The 19,071-nt window shown below is 42.5% G+C and overlaps 2 protein-coding genes across 5 annotated transcripts in view; one reads left to right on the plus strand and one right to left on the minus strand.

The window, feature by feature from the left end:
* CEP162 (centrosomal protein 162) overlaps nt 1-5,739 on the plus strand; it is a 54,853-nt gene extending 49,114 nt beyond the window's left edge. For 2 of the 3 annotated variants that reach the window (XM_025194901.1, XM_025194902.1), the window contains exons 23-24: nt 129-263; nt 3,205-5,739. In XM_025194901.1, coding sequence (XP_025050686.1) covers nt 129-263; nt 3,205-3,423 — 354 coding nt within the window. In that variant the 3' untranslated portion in view covers nt 3,424-5,739. The remainder of the gene's footprint in view (nt 1-128; nt 264-3,204) is intronic. The other variant, XM_006038397.3, reaches the window with a different exon arrangement.
* A 9,661-nt stretch (nt 5,740-15,400) lies between these two features.
* MRAP2 (melanocortin 2 receptor accessory protein 2) overlaps nt 15,401-19,071 on the minus strand; it is a 53,365-nt gene continuing 49,694 nt past the window's right edge. Inside the window, exon 3 of one of the 2 annotated variants that reach the window (XM_025194900.1) lies at nt 15,401-16,776. In XM_025194900.1, the coding sequence (XP_025050685.1) occupies nt 16,383-16,776 (394 nt within the window). In that variant the 3' untranslated portion in view covers nt 15,401-16,382. The remainder of the gene's footprint in view (nt 16,777-19,071) is intronic. The other variant, XM_006038398.3, reaches the window with a different exon arrangement.

Below are 19,071 nucleotides of genomic sequence, written 5' to 3' on the forward strand. Positions count from 1 at the left end.
TAGGGAAAGCAGTCTGATTGCTGGTATAGTGAAACATGCGTTGCTGCTGTGTGTGCGCAGACCCAGAAATACATTGGCTAGCATAGTGAGCAGTACTTCAATGTAAATAATAAATATCTCAATTTTAGATGGCAAAATTACTAAAAGACTTGAGAGAAGCTAAAGAGAGCCAGAGTCCTGAAATGAAACGCTTCTTGTGCCTAGAAAGAAAAATCAAGCATATGGAGACCAGACATGACCAAAGAGAACAAGAACTACAGCAGGTAAAAAATATCAAATATCGTAGCTTGTTATGTAGTTTGACATCATTAATCAAGAATATTTGATACCTACAGTGTAATATGAAATAATCTGGGCAAGTGTAATGAGCTGCTTTTATTCCATTTGGTGCTCACTAGTGCAAGTAAATCTTACACCCAAAATTAGTAGTAGGGTCAATTACCATTCTTGTACATTTGATTGTAAATGAGATATTTATTGTCACTTGGAACTCTAAATATGTGTCAAATTGCAGTTTATGGACACAGAAAAAGGCTATGAGTATTCTGAAAATCTGAATTAGTATTTTTATGTATAGCTGCATTGTAATTACTATCTTTGTCTTAGTTGTATAATCCAATATTTGCTTATATGTAGGTTTGTCTCATGATTGTTTAGCTGGTTGTACCTTATTAACAATTCTCTTTAAAAAATGAAGATAAGCCTCAGTTTTAAAAATAGTGCTAAAACCTTTAATTTGTCATTGATTCTTATGGCTTGTATATGATGTTTTAGCCTTGTATTCTTGGTACCATATTTTTGCGCATATATCCCACAGGGTATATGCGATTTTACAAAAAAAATGGATGGATGCGAGCTATATGGGGGTGCGGGCCCGGGCAGGCTGGGCTGTGCCGCCGCCGCCATGGGGGCCAGGGCCAGGGCGGGCTGCGCCGCCTCCCTGCTGGGACCAGGCAGGCCCGCCGGGGGCGGGCCACCCCGTGCCGCCTCCCCGTGTATACGCCGCCGCGGGGAATACATGGGTGCAGCGTATACACGGACTAATTTACGAAAATACAATTTTCCATGGGTTATACGTGGGTGTGGTTTATACCGGGGGGGAGGGGGGGGGTATATGCACGAAAATACGGTAATCCTTTTTACTAAGGATTGATATTTTTATATCCAGAGACTAGCTTCTGATTGTTCCCCCCCTTGCAATTCTTAAGATTTATTTTTTATCACACTAATCCCTCTAATGTATGAGCGTCTTCCAGTAACACCATGCTACTGAAATGATGTGACTGGCATCTTTCATATGTGGTTTGTTCTTTCTCATCCTGTCCCAGGAAAATAATTCTTTTTTCCAGTAAAATTTTGGGTTGGTTTTTGGGTTGCTAATGAGTACTGTGTTGTTTTTTGAAACAGTAGAAGTAAAGTCAAGGAAGTATCTTGGGAGTAGAAGGTGGTGAGCTTTGTGACTGTTCTTAATGATGGTTTTTTTTATCTGGGAGTTTATTCTACTGGGTAACACCAGCCCCTAAGTAAGTGCTTTGTCCTACACAAAAGAATGTTACTCATTCTGCAAAAGCTCCTTAGTGCCATAGAAAATAAAACTTGCCACTTAGATTCTTTTAAAAAAGAAAATTACTATATCCTATCAATCAGATCTGTACTATATCCATGTTTATATCTTCACTGCTGTTGACATGCAGTTTCCACTTTACTGTGCTGTCAATTTTTCAAAATCAAAACCAGTAAATTAACATTTTTGTTTTTCTTTTTATCCCACTCCCTCCCACTGCCGGTGTGAGAATTTTTTTCCTTTTCTTTTAAAGCTCTGAAAAACTCCTTAACTGAGGTGGTTGTGGGTTGATGCTTTGATTCAATTAACATTTAGTATTTTTTGTTATCTAAACTACAGTGTCAGACTCTCTGGTATAACTCCAGTGTTCTGGTCTATATTATTGTAAGGGATTTTTGTGTCAACACTAATAGCAGTAGCATTAAGTAATTTTCATTTAGATATGTAGTTTTTGGTTTTTGGTGATTTTGCTTTAGGAATTGCAAGAAGTCCCTTTAAGCCTTAGGAAATAAATTTAAAAAAAAACTAATGACTTTCCTTTACACAATATATTCCTAAATAAAATATTATGCTGTGACATTCAATAATGACAGATTTTTATTTCATGCGACATAAACATGTTTAATTTAGCTCTTCGGCATTTAGAGGGACTAGGATTTGCATCACATGAAAATTCATTCAGATTCATATCTGCAACAGCTGTAGGGTACTGTCAATGTAGTATGCTTACAGAGCAATAGATAGAGATTACATAGTTATTACAAAGCATAGGTCCACCACAGAAACTCTGTGCCATGAAGACAATCCAGATGTGGCTTGTTTTTCTTGTACACTATTGTTAACTCAATAAATCTGTATTTTTAAATGGCAAGTTTTAAAAAAGACTTAGAGATCTGATATAGTTTGAATTATTAGATACTTACTGGGTACATCTAATCTAATGTACAGTAAAGTGTCACCATCTACACGAGTGCAGCAATTACTGTGCAGTATATTAGTCCAATGTGCCATTTTCTGGTGCCTGTATATGCAGGTACTAGAAAAACAGTGCATTAACTAATGTGCCGTAACGCACGTGTAGATGCTGACTGGGAACAAATTGCTCCCAGTCAGTCTAGGCAGCAGGGAGCCACAGGGGGCAGGGAGAGCTGTCCTGGCTCTGCGGGTCACTGCCTCCCAGCCACGTGGAGATTGGGACCTGTCCTGATCTCCACAAGAGTGGAAGAGCTGTCCTGGCTGCCAGGCAGCTGCCTCCCAACCATATGGAGACTGGGACTTGTCCCAATCTCCACTGGGCAGGGAGAGCTGTCCCAGCTGCTGGGCAGCTGCCTATCAGGCTTGATTTGCTCCTGATGGGGGTGCACATGTAGACATGCACCAGAGAGCACTTTAATGAGCCTGAATTTTCAGTGCAGAAAATTCAGGTGCATTAATTGCACATGTAGATGTGCCCTGGTAGAAAAAGTCCCCTCTAGTATTAGACTTTGGAAATCAACATAAAAACCTTTACTAAAGTATATGTATATAGTAAAGAGGGGGTGTGTTTTGGCAAAAGGGCTGTATCGACTAAGGAGGAATGTTCAGTGAATTGATAGCTCTGAATCAATGTGATACTGAACAGGCGTGCTTATAAATTTCAGGTGGTGCAACAGACACAGCATGTTGCTGAAGCACAGCAAATCGAGGAGATTGAGAAATGGAGGAAACTTGCTCAAATAAAGAATCAGGAGCTGGAGAAATTTCGAGTGGAATTAGATTCAATACTGGATGTTCTACGGGAATTACAGAAACAAGGAGTTATTATTCCAGCACCTATTTCCAGTGGGTTAAACATGCCAGGAAGTTATTGGAAGTTGTGAATGGGTAATAGTTCATCAGAGAAGCAGAATTTTAATCTAGACAGCTGGGGGTAGGAAAGACTACTGAAAACAACCAGAGGTGCATTATTTGTAACTACAGGTACTTGAGTAACTGGATTTCCCTGGTCTCAAAATGAAGCACTGTTCCCCCCGACCTCGCTCCCTAACACGCTCGGCTGAGCATCCAGAACTCCAGGATTAGTGGGGGAGGAGGGATATGTCCAATGTTAAACACCTGTCCTATTTATCTCATGGGACACGAGCTTCATTGACCAAACTGACAGGACATCTGGGACAGGTGTACAAAATGGGACTGTCTCAGCCAAAACAAGATGTGTAGTCTCCCTATTATTGTCAGCTCATTTTCAACTGTTTGCCTAAAGATGAGTTTTCACTGAACAACAGACCAGTCTTGTATTTTCTTTATCAGTAAGCAGTGAAGTTGTGTGGTGTCAGAAAGAATTGTAAAACATTTCAGTCGTTTGAATTAGATAATTTGGGTTTATTCATATGAGGAATTATTGCAAAGAAAACTGTTTCACACACTGACATATTGTGGAACTTGACTGAATATTTTGATGTGTATAATGTAGGTCATGTTGCATAGTTTGCTTTCTAGATTGCTCAGTTGCATTGATTCCCTTGCATCAGATTCCTCTGAGAAATCTACCTAATATGACCTTTGTAAAACAAAATAGCTAAACCCAACAGTATCAACTGTATAAATTTTGAAGGGTATAAGATCTGCATTGTATGTTTCTAATATCTCATCTCCCTTTTCATCTAGTATTCACCCCTCTCCCTTTTTGGGGCCCTTTTAATTTCTCCAAATGCTTTAAAGAAGAAAAGATCTTCTCTTTACAACAGGAATTACCCCAGAATTGGAAGAGCTTTCTTTCAATGTGGGGGTGTTTCCTACAAATTGAAATACCTTGTGGTAATCCTATGTTAAAATGTATTTTGTTTACATTTGATTATTGATGATGAACAGAGCAAAGTTAGAATAATTTAATTAGAATAATTTAATTCATACCTCTTCCTCAAAACATACACATCTCAGAATCTTTTTGTAGGGACCAACAGTGAAAACATCTTTTGTTAGATTGTATGGGCATGTGACAGTACGTTTGTGATTAATATAAGAATAGATTATCTACCAATTTGCATTGTGTAGGTTTAAACTGAAACCAATTTGAATGTCCATAGTTAATGAATAGTATAATATTTGCTCTTTAACATACATGCATGCTATGCAAAGAATGAATCTATAAAAATATACACGTTATGTAAATATTTGCACTCGTATGTGTAAAGCTGTGATAAGGTTGGGATCAAAACAGTTATCACACTGGATACCTCATGTTCAGATGTTTTTTATTATTTTTAATGTTTAATTTTTCTAAAAAAAGTGTTGTTTTCCAGGAACAACCTAGAAGTTTTAATATGTGCTTGTGTAAATAAGGCTATGAAAATTTGTATGTAAAATATTAACAGAGTAAATGTATTTTTTTAATCTGCAAGTTGTCATAATTATGTTTGCAAATGAAATACTAAAAAGCAGATAATTTCAATCTACCCTTGTTTCCTTTATAGACATTTGCCATAAAAGCAATGTATTATTTTGCAGTGATGATAATACAACTATTTTACAGTGTGGAAAAATGTTTCAGTTACACTATGAGTTTGCTCTTTTTCCTAAGTTGCAATGTAAAGGCATATTTATATCCTCAGAAGGATAGTTGTAATATGTATATAAGATTATATACAATGTTTTTCAAATACATAAAAGAGATGAAGCATTTTGAGTTTTTTTAATATAATTGGACTATAATTATACAAGGGCTTCTGATAGCATACTGAAGTGCTGCAGAATTGGTTTGACCTGTGGAAGCTCAGTGTGCTTAGTGTTTAGAAAGCAGGTTTGCTGGGAAGAGGTGACCAGCAGCAGGACAGTTTAGGATTTGGCCTGAAGTATATTCCTTCTCACATCCTGCAGCTGGAAGCCCTTGTTCCTTCAAGACTATCAGTTTACTCCCCTACTTCCTTATTCATCAAGAGATGTATTTTAATGTTACTTTTAACCAGGCCCTTAACACAAATGAGAGTTCTCAGACATTTGAATTCATCTTGCGTAGTTCTAGACAAAGGCTTTTCTCTTGTTGGCAGGAATCAAAATTTTATAATTAATATTTTTTGAGAATATTCCCCTGTATACGTTGTTTACCTTATGTCACAACCCAAGGGTGCGATTTTGTGTGCGCGCGCTTCGGCACTGCTAAATTATTTCCCGCCACTCAGAGCTTTCTTTGCAGGGTGCATTTCTTAGTTGCAAAGAGAAAACCCCGGTGCAAAGGAGTTCCCGCCACCCGCATGCAAATTTGTGTCCCACTATTGGCCAGTTCTAAATTATTCCCACGTGGCGGCTAGCAATTGGCTTGCTAGCCGTATAAGAGGCTTGACTGGTTTCCGCCCAAGTTGGAGGACTCCACAACCATCTGGAGGAGAAGAACTTCACGTCTCGTGAAGATCTCTAAGCGCTGCGGAGCCTATTGGACCCAGCATATACCTTGAGAAGGCTATAGGGGTCTGATCAACCTCTGGCCTCTCCCTGTCGCCGAATGATCCCTCGACGAACCCCTTCCCTGTGCGCAAGTTCCACAGAGCCTAGCAAACTTCATGTGGGTGTATCCAGAGCTCTTTTCTCCGAGTTGTTTTCTTCAGTTGACACGACGGGCTCGCGTGTTTAGAGCCTTCAACCGGATTGGACTAGAGGTTCGGGTGGAAGGAACTCTTGTCCGCCTCTCTTCTTTTCTGTCTGTAACCGCAACTCAAGCAAGTTTTCCTGCCTGCACCGCGACCATCTTCAGTGTAAGTAAAATCTTTAATCAACCGCTAAGCGTCTGTGCCTAATTCTAGTCCGCCGGCCTGCATTCCCCGACCCGTGTGCCAGGGCTGCTGGCCACAGCCTGCCGCGCGCCCCCGAGGGCCTCAGACCGCTCCCGGCCCGCACACCTTACACTATAAAAACACGTCTAATTTTTGCATGTATTTATTTGAATACACATTCACTGAAAGAACCATGTATTTGGATATGGAAAAGGAAAAGAACTTGACACCTGACAAAGTAGGGTACAACAATGTCACATACAGCAGTTGAAGTTACATCCAGAGCACTTACCAGTGATATCATTACTTTCAAATAACTAGGAACAGCTAGGGTGACAGAATGAAGTTATTGTTTTATAGAATACCACATATTTAGGAGTTTAGCTTCAACAGCTAAGTTAAAATGTGGACTTTATGCAAGGGAGGGGAAATCAGTCATAGTTATTTGTTATAATAATCTTTCTTGAGAATCAGCAGGGGGAAAGGCAGATTTAAAAAAAAAAAAAAACACACACAGAGCTTTTTGGCTTTTACTGTAAAATCTTCTGAAAAAGTGGCCTTAATGTGGTCTGTCAAATAAGTAATTCAGTATCTTCATTGTTGAGCTTTTCTTCCACCTATCTTCCTACATAAGCAAAAAAGATTTTCATCCATTACAAATCTGTTCACAAGGATGGTATTTTCTGTAGAGTTCTTTTCTTCTTTCAGTACCATTAGAAACCCGCATCGAAATACTTCTACAGGAAGTAGGAAATAAAGCTGTACTAATGATGTAGAAGTATCATATATTCTCCACTGTTTATTATTGTAAATGGATGCACAGATTCTTAAAAACGCTCCCCGTTTTCCAGACTACATGCGTTTAATAAGCATTCTTAGATTGTCAGCCATTTCCCAAGCTTTAGAGAATTTTCCATGTTATACATTACGTTAAAATATTACTGACCAAGTTACTCATATATATATTTGGAACCTTTAGAAAAGACAGAAAACAGCTATCCTGGTGATGACTCACTGACCTAGATCAGAATTTCATGAATGCTCATGAAGTGTTTCAAGAGATAGAAGCTGTAGCACAGAAGAATAGAGTAGGCAGCAAAACAGAAAAAAAAAAAACAGTAGACAGTCTTGATATGGAAGCTGTGCCTAAATAAAGCCAGTATGTCAAAGAAAACAAAAGCACAAACAGCTGTGGGGTTTTCAGATTGCCTTCCCTACTCATATGCTTAAGACTAGAAGGATTGTTCATTTCATTGCATAGAGCTGGGTTTTACCAGTTGCTTTTCCAGTAGTGTGTGTAGCAGTTACAAGCTCAGAAATGTTAGCTCAAACATGCCACACACTGCCTGGTGGAAATAGGCAGCCCTGTGATCGGAGACAACCTCCACACTGCAGGGAACAAGGGAGAGCATTACAGCCTGGGGCAGCAGTTGCAGGGGAAGAGAGGATGCAGCCCGTGACACCCCACCCTCACCTGATCACATTGGTGCAAGGCAACTGACATCAAGACAAGCACAGAAATACACCAGATTTCTTTTCAGGGTTTTGTTGGTTTGTCTTTAATTAAAAAAAAAAATCAATTTTATGTACAAACAATGGAGAAATAAGGCTCTCTCTCAATATAGTTAACATCAATTCAGATGGGGCAGAGAAGGAAAGGAATAAGGGAAAGGGCATGATAGTACTTGGAGAAGTGTTCTGGTTTTGCCCCTCATTGTTTTTCAAAGAGAAAGGAAGGCTGTTGGCCATTATAGAAATTATAAATTACTACTGAGTTGCCTGTCAAGAATGATGGGGAGAGGGGGGTAGGGACAGAGCACCGCCACCCACCACCCCACAACACCGCCACCTCCCCAGAGTGGAGGAGGTAGGGGGGAAGCTTGCACGCGGCAGCCCGCACTGCCCCAAGCTGCAGCCACTCCCCACCTGGCCGCGTGCTACCCCCCCTGGGACAACGGAGCACTGCCATAACAGCAGGGACAGAGCATCCCCACTGTTCTCTCCCTCCCCCTCCACGGCTGGGGGAAACAGCAGGGACTGGAGTGGAACAGCAGAGCACTGCCATGATGGCAGGGACAGAGCAGGGTTGGGGGCAGCAAGGCCAGCCCTCTCACTCCATCTCCACTATCATGGCAGCCCTCCACCAGCACCTCATGCCGCTGCTGCCTCCAAGGAGCAGGGCTGGGGGGCAGTGATGCAGGCCTCACCCTCTTCCCCCTCCATCTTCTCTGTCCCTGCTGTCACGGTGGCTTTCTGCAGAGCACTCCGATTGGTTGTTTCAGTAAGCATTATGATTGTTTCGGCAGCCGATCAGAGTGTTGCAAAAGCATTACAGATAGATGGATTAAGCCCTCCATACATATACATATACAATTATGTGGGAATAATAAGTCCTTGTTCAGTAAATCATTCCCCTAAAGTTAGAGTACCTCGTTTTAAACCTTCCTCTGGGGAAAAACGTATCCAAAAAGTAGATTGTGGTAGGTCATATTCTTCAGTGCTGCTAGGTCTGATACTGCTCAGTGATTCTGTGGATGGTGGTTAAAATGCAACAACGACTGCTCTGGGAGAAGAATAACCCTGGAACAACTGGGGTTAAATTGCTCCCTGGAGACTGAACATCTGTATTTTGCCCTGGGTTTAATGCTTCCTGTAGACCAGAAGTGAAGCTGGTGTGACCCTGATCTAGAGAAGGTGCAGGGGGAGGTCCCATCCCCATGCTCCCAGTTCCCTGTGAACTGGGCAATAAGGGGAGCAGCAACCACCACTCCCTGCCAAGCAGTCCCTGCTTTTGACATGCAGGGGGCAAGGTAGGCTGGTGCACAATGCTGCAATGCTCCTGTAGCCTTGTCACAGTGACTGAATGCTTTCTCCTCTCCATGCGTGCCTCTGGGTCACCCCAAAGGAGTGCAAGAGGGAGGGGCAGGGAGCTGTTCTCCATGGGACAATGCCCCACTTCCTGCCAGTCAGCTGATTGGCAGGATGGCAGGCATTCTCCTGGGAGTGGGGGGCGCACAGTGGCAGCCCTGCCAGCTTTCTGTAGCCGTTGCTGCTTTTCAAGTGCCAACTGTCACCTGACAGCCTGCCCCTCCCTAGGCTGTTAATGAATGGACTCCCCCAAGGGCAGGGTTGACTTGCGGGGAAGCCCTCTACTGCTCCCTGCCTAGACAGCTTGCCTGTCAAGTTCTCCAGCCAAGGGGCCAGAGGAACATTTGTACAATTTGGCTCCCAGGCTATTTTTCTACTGGAAGACATTTCTTGCAGTAGAAATGAATGTCTGTATGCAGCCATTAACTTCTCAGGGTCCCTTTACGCTTTTAAATATTTACCATTGAGCAGAAATGCAAGATGTAATTAATCTTCCCTTTGCTAATAACTGAGGGATACTTTTACTTGTTCTTAGCTTAATGATTGTACTGATTGATCATCTTTCTAATTGTACCTGGTGTTGTAGCCATTCGTTGAGATAGCCAGCATACCCCCTTCTACCATAAGTCACAGAAGTAGGGCTGGAAGGGACCTCCAGAAGTCATCTAGTCCAACCCACTGCCTGAGACAGGATCATCCCTATCCAAACCACCCCATATGAACCATAATCTAAACTCTACATAAGACTGCCATCAACCCTGACACAACATAGACCTAACACCCTAACCTGCCACTGGTAAAGCAGGAGAACCACAGCAGCCAGTGTCCTGCTTCTATAAAAATGTTGTCAATACACACCTAAGACATCGCAGGTAGAGAACAATTTCTATAAAAGATCTAAAAAAATCCCATAATTATTTTGCTGTATCATGTACTGAGAAGATATTTTTCAAAGTTCCCTATTCATGCTCTGTTGTGTTTGTTTAATCAAAATTTGAGACAGACAACATAAGCCCCTCCTACCTAATAATTGCTAATACAATCAATACATGGTGAATGGAGGCACAGGAGGATGAAAGTAGAAATGTTGATGTTTCAAAGCAAAAGTGACCAGCAAGAATAAAATAAACTATAAAGTAGAGAGGAGTAGAGGTGGACAGCTGCCAGATACCCAATAGAAATGATCTAGATAAGGAAGGGGGCAGGCTGAGGGAGGGTCAGCTGTCTTTTGTTGGGTCTGAATGAATTCAAAATCAGCAGGGCCAGATGAGCTTCATCTTAGGGCTCTGAAGGAACTGGCAGAAGAGAGCCCAGAGTCCTCAGCAGTGATCGTCATGAAGTCATGGGAGATCGGCCAGATACCAGATGACTGGAAGAGGGCCAATGTAGCACACCTCTTTAAGAGACAAGAACCTGGAGAATTACAGACTTGTTAGCCTCACCTCAATAACTGGGAAGTTAATGGAGCATATCCTAAGGAAGGCCATTTACAAGCAGCCAGAGGAGGAAGGGCTGATTGCAAGCAGCCAGCATAGATTTATGAAAAAACAGGTTGTGTCAAACAAACCTGATCTCCCTCTTTGACGAAGTAACTACTTAGGTGCATAAAAGGAATGCTGTGGATACAGTGCAGCTGGACTTCAGCAAGGCTTTTGACAAGGTCCCATACAACCTTCTCATGAACAAATTGGAGAAATGTAGGCTGGATAGACCTATTACAAGGCAGATGGATAACTGAATAGCCACAAGCAAAGGGTAATTATTAACAGGTCTGTCAGAATGGGAGGAGTCCCACAGGGGACTGTCCTTGGCCTGGTGCCATTCAACATGTTTATTAACAATTTGGATGCTGACATAGGCACATGAGGAGATGGTGAAGGAGCTAAGCATGTTCAGCTTGCAGAAAAATTGCTTAAGAGACCGATAGTCTTCTAATACTTGAAGGGATGCCATAAAGAAGAGGGAAATTGCCTTTTCTCTCTTGCTGCAGAAGATGCATGGACCAAAGGCTTGAAGCTGCAGCAAAGTAAGTTTAGATTGGATATCTGGAAAAAGTTCTTCGCTGTTAAATTAGTGGGGCAATGAAATAGACTGCCTAGGGAAGTTATGGACTCCCCATCACTAGAGATGTTCAAGAGGAGGTTGGACAGCCGCTGTATGTAGCTATCTGTACCCTCTACCATGAGTATTTTCTATGCTTCTGGGTTTCACAAGTTGCTCCTGCTCTCCCTCCCTATGCTACCTTTTTTCTCCTATACATGTCAGGGTGTTTTTAAGCCTCCCCAGAAGCATTGGGTGCCAGCTACAGATAAGGCTGGGGATTTAAACTGGGGTGTGCCAATTCTCAAGCTAGGAGCAAAGCTGGAGGCTCCTGGCTAGAGGGTCTTGACCCTCTGCTCAGTCAGACTGATCACTATATTTGGAGGCAGGAAGGAATCTTGCCCTATGGTCAGACTGGTACAGACTGTGGGGGGTTTTGCCTTCCTCTGTAGCAGGGGTGTAGCTCTCAAGCCAGAACCTCTTGAGCATATACTGACATCACCTTACAGAAGCAGGACATTGGCTGTTGTGGTTCCCTTGCTTTACCTGTCACAGGTTAGCATGTTAGGTCAGTGTATCAGGGTTGACAATAGTCTTATGTAGATTATGGTTGTTGGGCTATGGCTTAGATAGGGATGATCCTGCCTTGGCCAAAAGGTTGGACTAGTTTACCTCTGGAGGTCCCTTCCAGTCCTACTTCTCTATGACTGACAGAGCTGTGTTGAGGTCAAAATGTTTGAATGTAATGCTAAGGCACATGCTGCCCATCTGCTCAACATTTAGCGCATGATTCCATTTTTATTCACATCACCATAAGTCAAGTGCTTACACCCCACCCATCATGGATATATTTGAATGTCTGCCAACCATCCATTTAGTAATGAGATGAACATTTTATGACAGCTTGGCGTTTGCTTCTATTCTCTTCCGCTAGAAAGTTACTTTACCCATATTTTTCCCACCAAATACAGGAACAAAAGTATTGTGCTTCTGTTTTCAAAGGCAATGTGAAAGGCAGCAGGCAGATTCTACAAGAGTTGAGGGGGATAGAGGTGCATGTATGTTCTCTATAATGGTATCAAAATGGAAACAAGATTCTATAGTGGTGTCTTGTAGTGTCACATGCAACATGTATCCAGCTTCAGGTAGCATTATATCTGGTCTCTTATTTCCCCAGCACAGAAATCAAACCGTGGAAAATGAGGGCTGGAAGGAACCTCAGGAGGTCATCTAGTCCAGTGATTCTCAACCTTTTTTGCATCAGAACCTATTTGTACATAGTGATGGCAAGTCCCACAGTGCCCTTCACTCCCAACCCACTTCCCCCTAGCTCCAACCCCCCAATGTATGGGGAAGGTGGTGGGGGTGTGGTGAGCAGGGGAGGGAGGCAAGCACCCCTTGAGGCTATAACTCAGCCAGCCTGCAAGGGAAAAGCCATAGTTTTCCATGTTCTTCTCCTATAAAGGAGAATCCATTTTTTAAAGTTTGTCAACCCATCTTTAAAAGTTTGTCCATGACCCTTTAATATATTTTTTCAACCTGTTTCGGGTTGTGACCCATGGGTTGAGAAACACTGATCTAGTCCAACCCCCTACGCAAAAACAGGACCATCCAGCTATATGATCCCAGCTAAGGCTTCATCTAATCAGGTCTTAAAACCCTCCAAGGATGGAGATTGCATAATCTCTGGGTAACCTGTTCCAGTTTTCTACTACCATCCTAGAGAGAAAGTTTTTCCTGATATCCAACCTAAAAGCATCCTTTGCTGCAACTTGAACCCATTACTCCTTGTTATCTGCCCTAGTGAAAACAGTCTAGTTCTAGCCTCTCTGTAACCACCCTTCAAGTAGTTGAAGGCTGCTATTAAATCCTTCCTGAGTCTTCTCTTCTCCAAACTAAATAAGCCCACCTCAGCCACTCCTCAGAAGTCACATTCTCCAGCCCCCTCACATGTGGCTTCACCAATGCCAAAGAGAAATAAATCACTTCCCTCATTCTGCTAGCAACACTCCTACTAATGCAGTCCAGTATGCTGTTACCTTCCTTCTCAACAAGGACGCACAGTTGGCTCACATTCAGCTTATCACATGCACTGTAATCCTCACAGGTCCTTTTCTGCAGAGCTACTGCTTAACCAGTCAGTCCCTAATCTGTACCAGCGCAAGGCTTTGCATTTGTTCTTACTGAAGCTTGAGATTCCTTTTGGCTAATCCTCCGATTTCTTGAAGTCTGAATTGTAGATATACCCTCCGCTTCCATCTACTACTCACCCCAGCATGGTGTCACCTGCAAGCTTGCTGAGGATGCACTCCATACCATCTTCCAGGTCATTGATGAAAACACTGAACAAAACCAGCCCCAGGACCGAGCCCTGGGACACTCCAGTTGATACTGGCTGCCAACTAGACATCAAGCCATTGACTACTATCCTCTGAGCCTAATGATCCAGCCAGCTACCAACCTTACAGTCCATTCATCCAACCCATTCTTGCAAGCAAGCAAAGGAAGTATGTTGTGGAAGACCATGTACGTGGACTTTAGCAAGGCTTTTGGTATCGCATCCACTGGTCTGCCCCCATTCACAGGGCCAGTCATCTCATTGAAGGCAATCAGGTTGGTCAGGCATGACTTGCTCTTGGAGAATCTATGATAACTGTTCCTAATCACCTTCTCCATGTGCTTAGAAATGGATTCCTTGAGGACCTACTGCACACTTTTTCTAGTGACTGAAGTGAGGCTGACTGGGTTGTAGTTCTCCAAATCCTCCTTCTTCCCTTTATTAAAGATGAGCACTATATTTGCCCTGAATCAATAAAGTCCTCATAGTGAAGGATGCTTCAGAGCCTTGCCACCTCCTCCTGTAGCTCTCTTGCCTACTCCCTGAGGGACACCATTAGGAGGTATTGCTTATAGCACAGGCACTCTCCCACCCGACTGTCACTGGAAGGAACCCACAAGCCACAGACTCCACAGCGCCAAGCCAAGATCAAGGTGGAAGCCTCAATAGTGAGCAGTCCTGCTTAGACTGATGCCTCACAGGTGCAAGCAGAGGAAGAGCTGGCAGTGGTTCTGGCATAGGAGTCCCTCCAGCCATCTCCCTGGATCTTAAATCTGCCAACCTTCTCTTCCTAACCCTCTTTCTAAGCAGACCCTCCCTAATAATACTCTCCTGTAAGCTGGTGAAAGTTTCCAGACGAACTCCTTAGAGAACTCCCCACCTGCTCTGGACTCTAGTTGAACAAGGGGTTTAAGTATTGGTCTAACTGCAGAGTTTTAACTGTGTGCGCCAAATATATGTAGGTTAGTTACTCTTATTTAAAGTAAAGAACTTACCTTAAAGGCTCCTTTTCAAAGAAGGGGCCTGCAAATTGACCTGTTTGCTGCTCCTGTTCTCTCGCATCCTGCAATGCAGCAAGTTGCTGGACACTTCCCACAAAACAGTGGCTCTTTAATGCTGCTCCCAGGGCAAGCTCTTCAAACAGGCTGCCATGCTTAGGCTAACAGCTTAACCAACGACCTCTATTCTTTTAGGAGGGAGAGGGCATGTTGGCAGTGATCCAAATTGCCTCAGAGCAGCAGCCCCCCTATTACACACTGGCTGGAGAGCACACCTTTAGCACACCAGTGAAGGTTAAGGGTAAATACATTCAGGAAGTAAAACAGCGGTATGTGAAAAGGATGATTGAGGTGGCAGAAGTTAGAGCTCCTACTCCAAGGCTTTGGGAGCTGAATTTGTTAATATGCCCAAGAGAAGGATGGAAGATGACTTGATCATGGTGTGAGGGAGGTATCTGGACAGGGAATTTCTCAACTTCCCAACCTGCATCATTAATAAAATTCCTCAAAGCAGCTGGGTACCTAGAAATTGGGTGCTGCAGAACATGCATTTAAAGCAGGAGCTTTAGGCAACTTTTTGCAGTCTCCCACTGCCAAGACACCACCATTCCTTCCTCCTCACCCCCCATTATGGATAAAATTAAACATGTACTTCACCTACCTTTTTCTTAGACTTCTTCCAATCCTGTAGAGCTCTACAACTCTGACAGTAAATCTTAGTACTACCCACCAGCTAAGAACCATATGCAATTCCTGGGGGGTAAACGTTCCCCTGGACTTTCAAGTGTTTTTAAAACGGTTAAAAATGTTCCAATCAAGTCTCCTCAATTTGGTGCAAGTAGGCAAGTGAATGGTTCTGCAAAGTTATCAAACAAGTTAGCACAGGTCCGCACTACTACTGCAACTGCTGTGCAGGCATGTGTTGCTTTTCCCTACTAAAAGGGCAAACAACAACAAGTAATCTATTAGCTATGTACAGTTTAATACCTGGCTGTGGGTATACCCACAATCCTATAAACAAAGAGATAGGCATGTTTTGATCCCATTCCCTATGGTTTCTCCCTTGAATGAGATGTTAACAAAATGCAATTTCTTGTACTGGCAATCAGATCCACAAAACTAAATTATTAATTGCATGTAAAACATTGTCATTCCAGACTGCTGACAACTGTAAGAATACCAAGTTGAAATACTGTAAAACATGGGCATGCCTATTTTTCCCCCCAGCAGCAGAGGGTGACAGCATTTTCTAAACACTGAAACCAAACCATACGATATGCAAGGCAGCCTCTTCCCTAGTAAATTTGGTTTCAGCAGCTTCTAGGATTAAACACTAAGCAAGTTTCCATTATGTTGGTTACGTTTCAATATACACTCCCCTCCTGGACGAGAGGAACAACTTCAGACACAAATGTGTCTGTTGTGTTTCGCATAAAACTTGTTCTAGAATCCAGCAATTCTGCCAGCTGTGCAGTCCTCCAACTACTCATCTTCAAAGGAGAATCTGTTACTCTGACCTCATGTTAGCAAGTCCCAACACCAGTAGGCAACTGGGCATAATCCCCCCATTAAAAATAAAAAAGAACTAGCAAGCAAAGAACCAAATGTCAAGGTTTTAACATAAGGAAACACCTGTCACAGACTTGATGCAAATTTCTGGACACAAAATATTCAATATTTCATTTTAGTATAAAGGGATTTTGATGAACGAATTCAATATTTATGATAAAAAGTGGGCATCAAATATGAAGAAATAACTTATCTTAGTAGCCAAAAAACCTATTAAAACAGTGGAAGCTATAAAGACATTTTGCTTAAATTCAGAATTTTCAGTCTAGGATCTGATGCGAGGCTGGGATAACCGATTTGCTTTCCAAAATGATTGGTGGCTCCGAAATAAGAAGATCCTCCTCTCCAAGTGAGGAGTTCTGATCAGTGTTCACAAAATTAGGGATGTTAAATTTTGTAAGACAATTCAACTCCTCCTCAAACCTTCCACTGCTCCTAGGTACTTCCTGGAAGCAGATATTACTGTCCAGACCGGAAGTTTTGTGACTTCGTTTTGTTTTGTCCAAATGCTCCACTTCATTAATGTAGAAATGAAAAAGTGACCTGGACTCTTCAGCAATCTGACGAGAAAAAACCTTGTCTGACTCTAGAGGTCTTCCGAAGTCTGCCACAAAACTGTTCATGTGGAATCTTTTTTCAGAAGGCTCAGTGTTGCTAAAAAGACAGAAAAGCATTTTTTTTTTTAATTTATAAAAAATAACCACACAAAAACAAGTAGTAGGTTTCAAAATGCCCATATCTGAATATCAAATTTTACTTCAGAAATTCTCAAAATTGGGAATATATGCAAATTCTTCTGCCTAAGGCAGTGAGGGCCAACCTTTATAGCAGACATATCACAAATCAGCCCCATACTACCCTGGAAAGAGACTCCAACCAACGCCCTTCCTCTGCACAATCTGCTTTCTCCTCCATACTTTGTGTTCCCTGCTTGATCTCCTGCTCCAAAGAAACAACAGTATAACTGAGACAAGCTGCTTCCCTTACAAAACCCAAGAAACCCCGTGTGTCCATATCCAATGGTGTTCGATAAAACAAGCCACTATGGAATTTGAGCCATCAGAGGTCCAGTGAGGAAGAAAGGGAAATACTAATCAAACCACATACACGAAGAAAAGGAAGTGGTAGCTAGTGCTCTCAATGAACATCCAAGAATATACATGTAATCATAAAGAATAGAAATCCATACTGATTCTAGCTCCTCTCAGAGCTCTCTCACTAGAGGCACAGCTGGGATAAGACAAAACACATTCAAGCATGTTGTACTCAAATACCTCCCCCATAGCTCCAAAGGAACAAAAACAAAAAAAATACAAGTGAAAAAGACTCGGCTCTACTCAGCGGGTGAAGAAGATTCTCAAAGGAGACAGCAGGAACACCGTGGGAGACTTGTGGTAGCCTACGTCACCCGCAGTCGAAACACCTGGTCCGCCTGAGAGATGCCATGTGCTCCCAAATGCTCCATTTCATTATGGCTCCACACACAGTCCAAACATCCCTCCCCTTCCCACGCACTCTGCTCATTTATTTGGCTACAGCAGGTCCACAGTGGCTCAAATGAGAGGATGGCTCCAATTAATTAAGACACAGTATTGACATTTAAGGACAGGAAGCATGACAAGACATAGAAGGGATACAGGACAAAGACAGCCGACAAGGTAACTGAACAGTCCAGTCTCCTCTGGGTGCCAACCCCAACCCTTCAAAAACAACCCAAGAAATTGAGCTGAGTCATGGAAGTTTAAAACACATTTTGGAGTGTGTTTGAGGCCTTCTGGCTTTTGACATTTTAGCATGCATGCTATTAAAGACTTCCTACATAAGTACAAGGGCTAGAACATTTCTGTTTAAATAAGACTTTCATTTTTAATTTCATCACATGACTCTGGGAAAAACACACCAAATTTTTGTGGGATTCCTGGGAAGACCAGTTGGAGCTATCCAGACTTAACTGATTTTTTTTAAAACTATTTTTGAGAAAAAGGTTGTTTCTGTAAAAGAACAGAAGTTTGCATGGGTTTTCATCACATGTTAACAAAATGAAACATGATCTCCAAGTGAAGTAGGAAGAACATCACAATTATCTAAGAAAGAGAAAAGAATTGGGGGGGGGGGGGGGGGGGGGGTAAAGCCGCAGGATTATTATCTAAGAAAGAGAAAAGAATTGGGGGGGGGGGGTGGAGCTGATAAAGACGTCAGATTATCTGTTCAAGAGCAGGGGTTTCAAAGATCTGGCCCACAGAGCCCTCTCATCTGGCTCCTGGTGCTGCTAGGGTGTCCCAGATTGGACCTGCGCATCATCGTAGCATGTACCAGACCAGCCTTGCATGCTGCATAGGGAGCATGGGGCCAGTCCCAGGCACGTACAGCTGGCAGTGCTCCAGGCCAGTCCTAGGCACATTACACTGAATCTAGTGCCTGGAGCCAGTCTGCAGAATCACTCCATCCTGAAGACTGGCCCAGCACCTCTCATTTGGCCTAGGAAGTTTAATATCTCTTCCCTAGAACGAACAAATCATAACCATTAAAGATGGAAGGACAGAACCACAACAACTATATTGTGCTTATTTTATTCTGCAATAGGTAGACAATTTACCAAAATGAAACTGCAGTTTAGCTTCCACATGCCACAGCTTACAGTAGACAAAAAAAAAAATGTTACAATGGATCTGTTGACATGCAATAAGCACCCTCTTCCCCGTTTAAAACACAGTATTATTTGTCTGTCCGTTTACCCCCTATAAAGGGAAGCCAGAACGCCGCCTTTCACAGTCAAGTCCTCATCTACTACACCAGACACCTAGGAGCAATACGACTGCTCAAAAACAGATTGTGATCTTTATTCTGAACTGAGCTCACATAACCCACAAAAGATACTGAGTAATGGAATCTGTGAGAACCCACTACTTTTAAACAAGCAGGCCCCTTACTTGTTTACATACACTCTTT

This window comes from Alligator sinensis, unplaced genomic scaffold (assembly GCF_000455745.1).
Source record: "Alligator sinensis unplaced genomic scaffold, ASM45574v1 scaffold1128_1, whole genome shotgun sequence".
NCBI lineage: Eukaryota > Metazoa > Chordata > Crocodylia > Alligatoridae > Alligator > Alligator sinensis.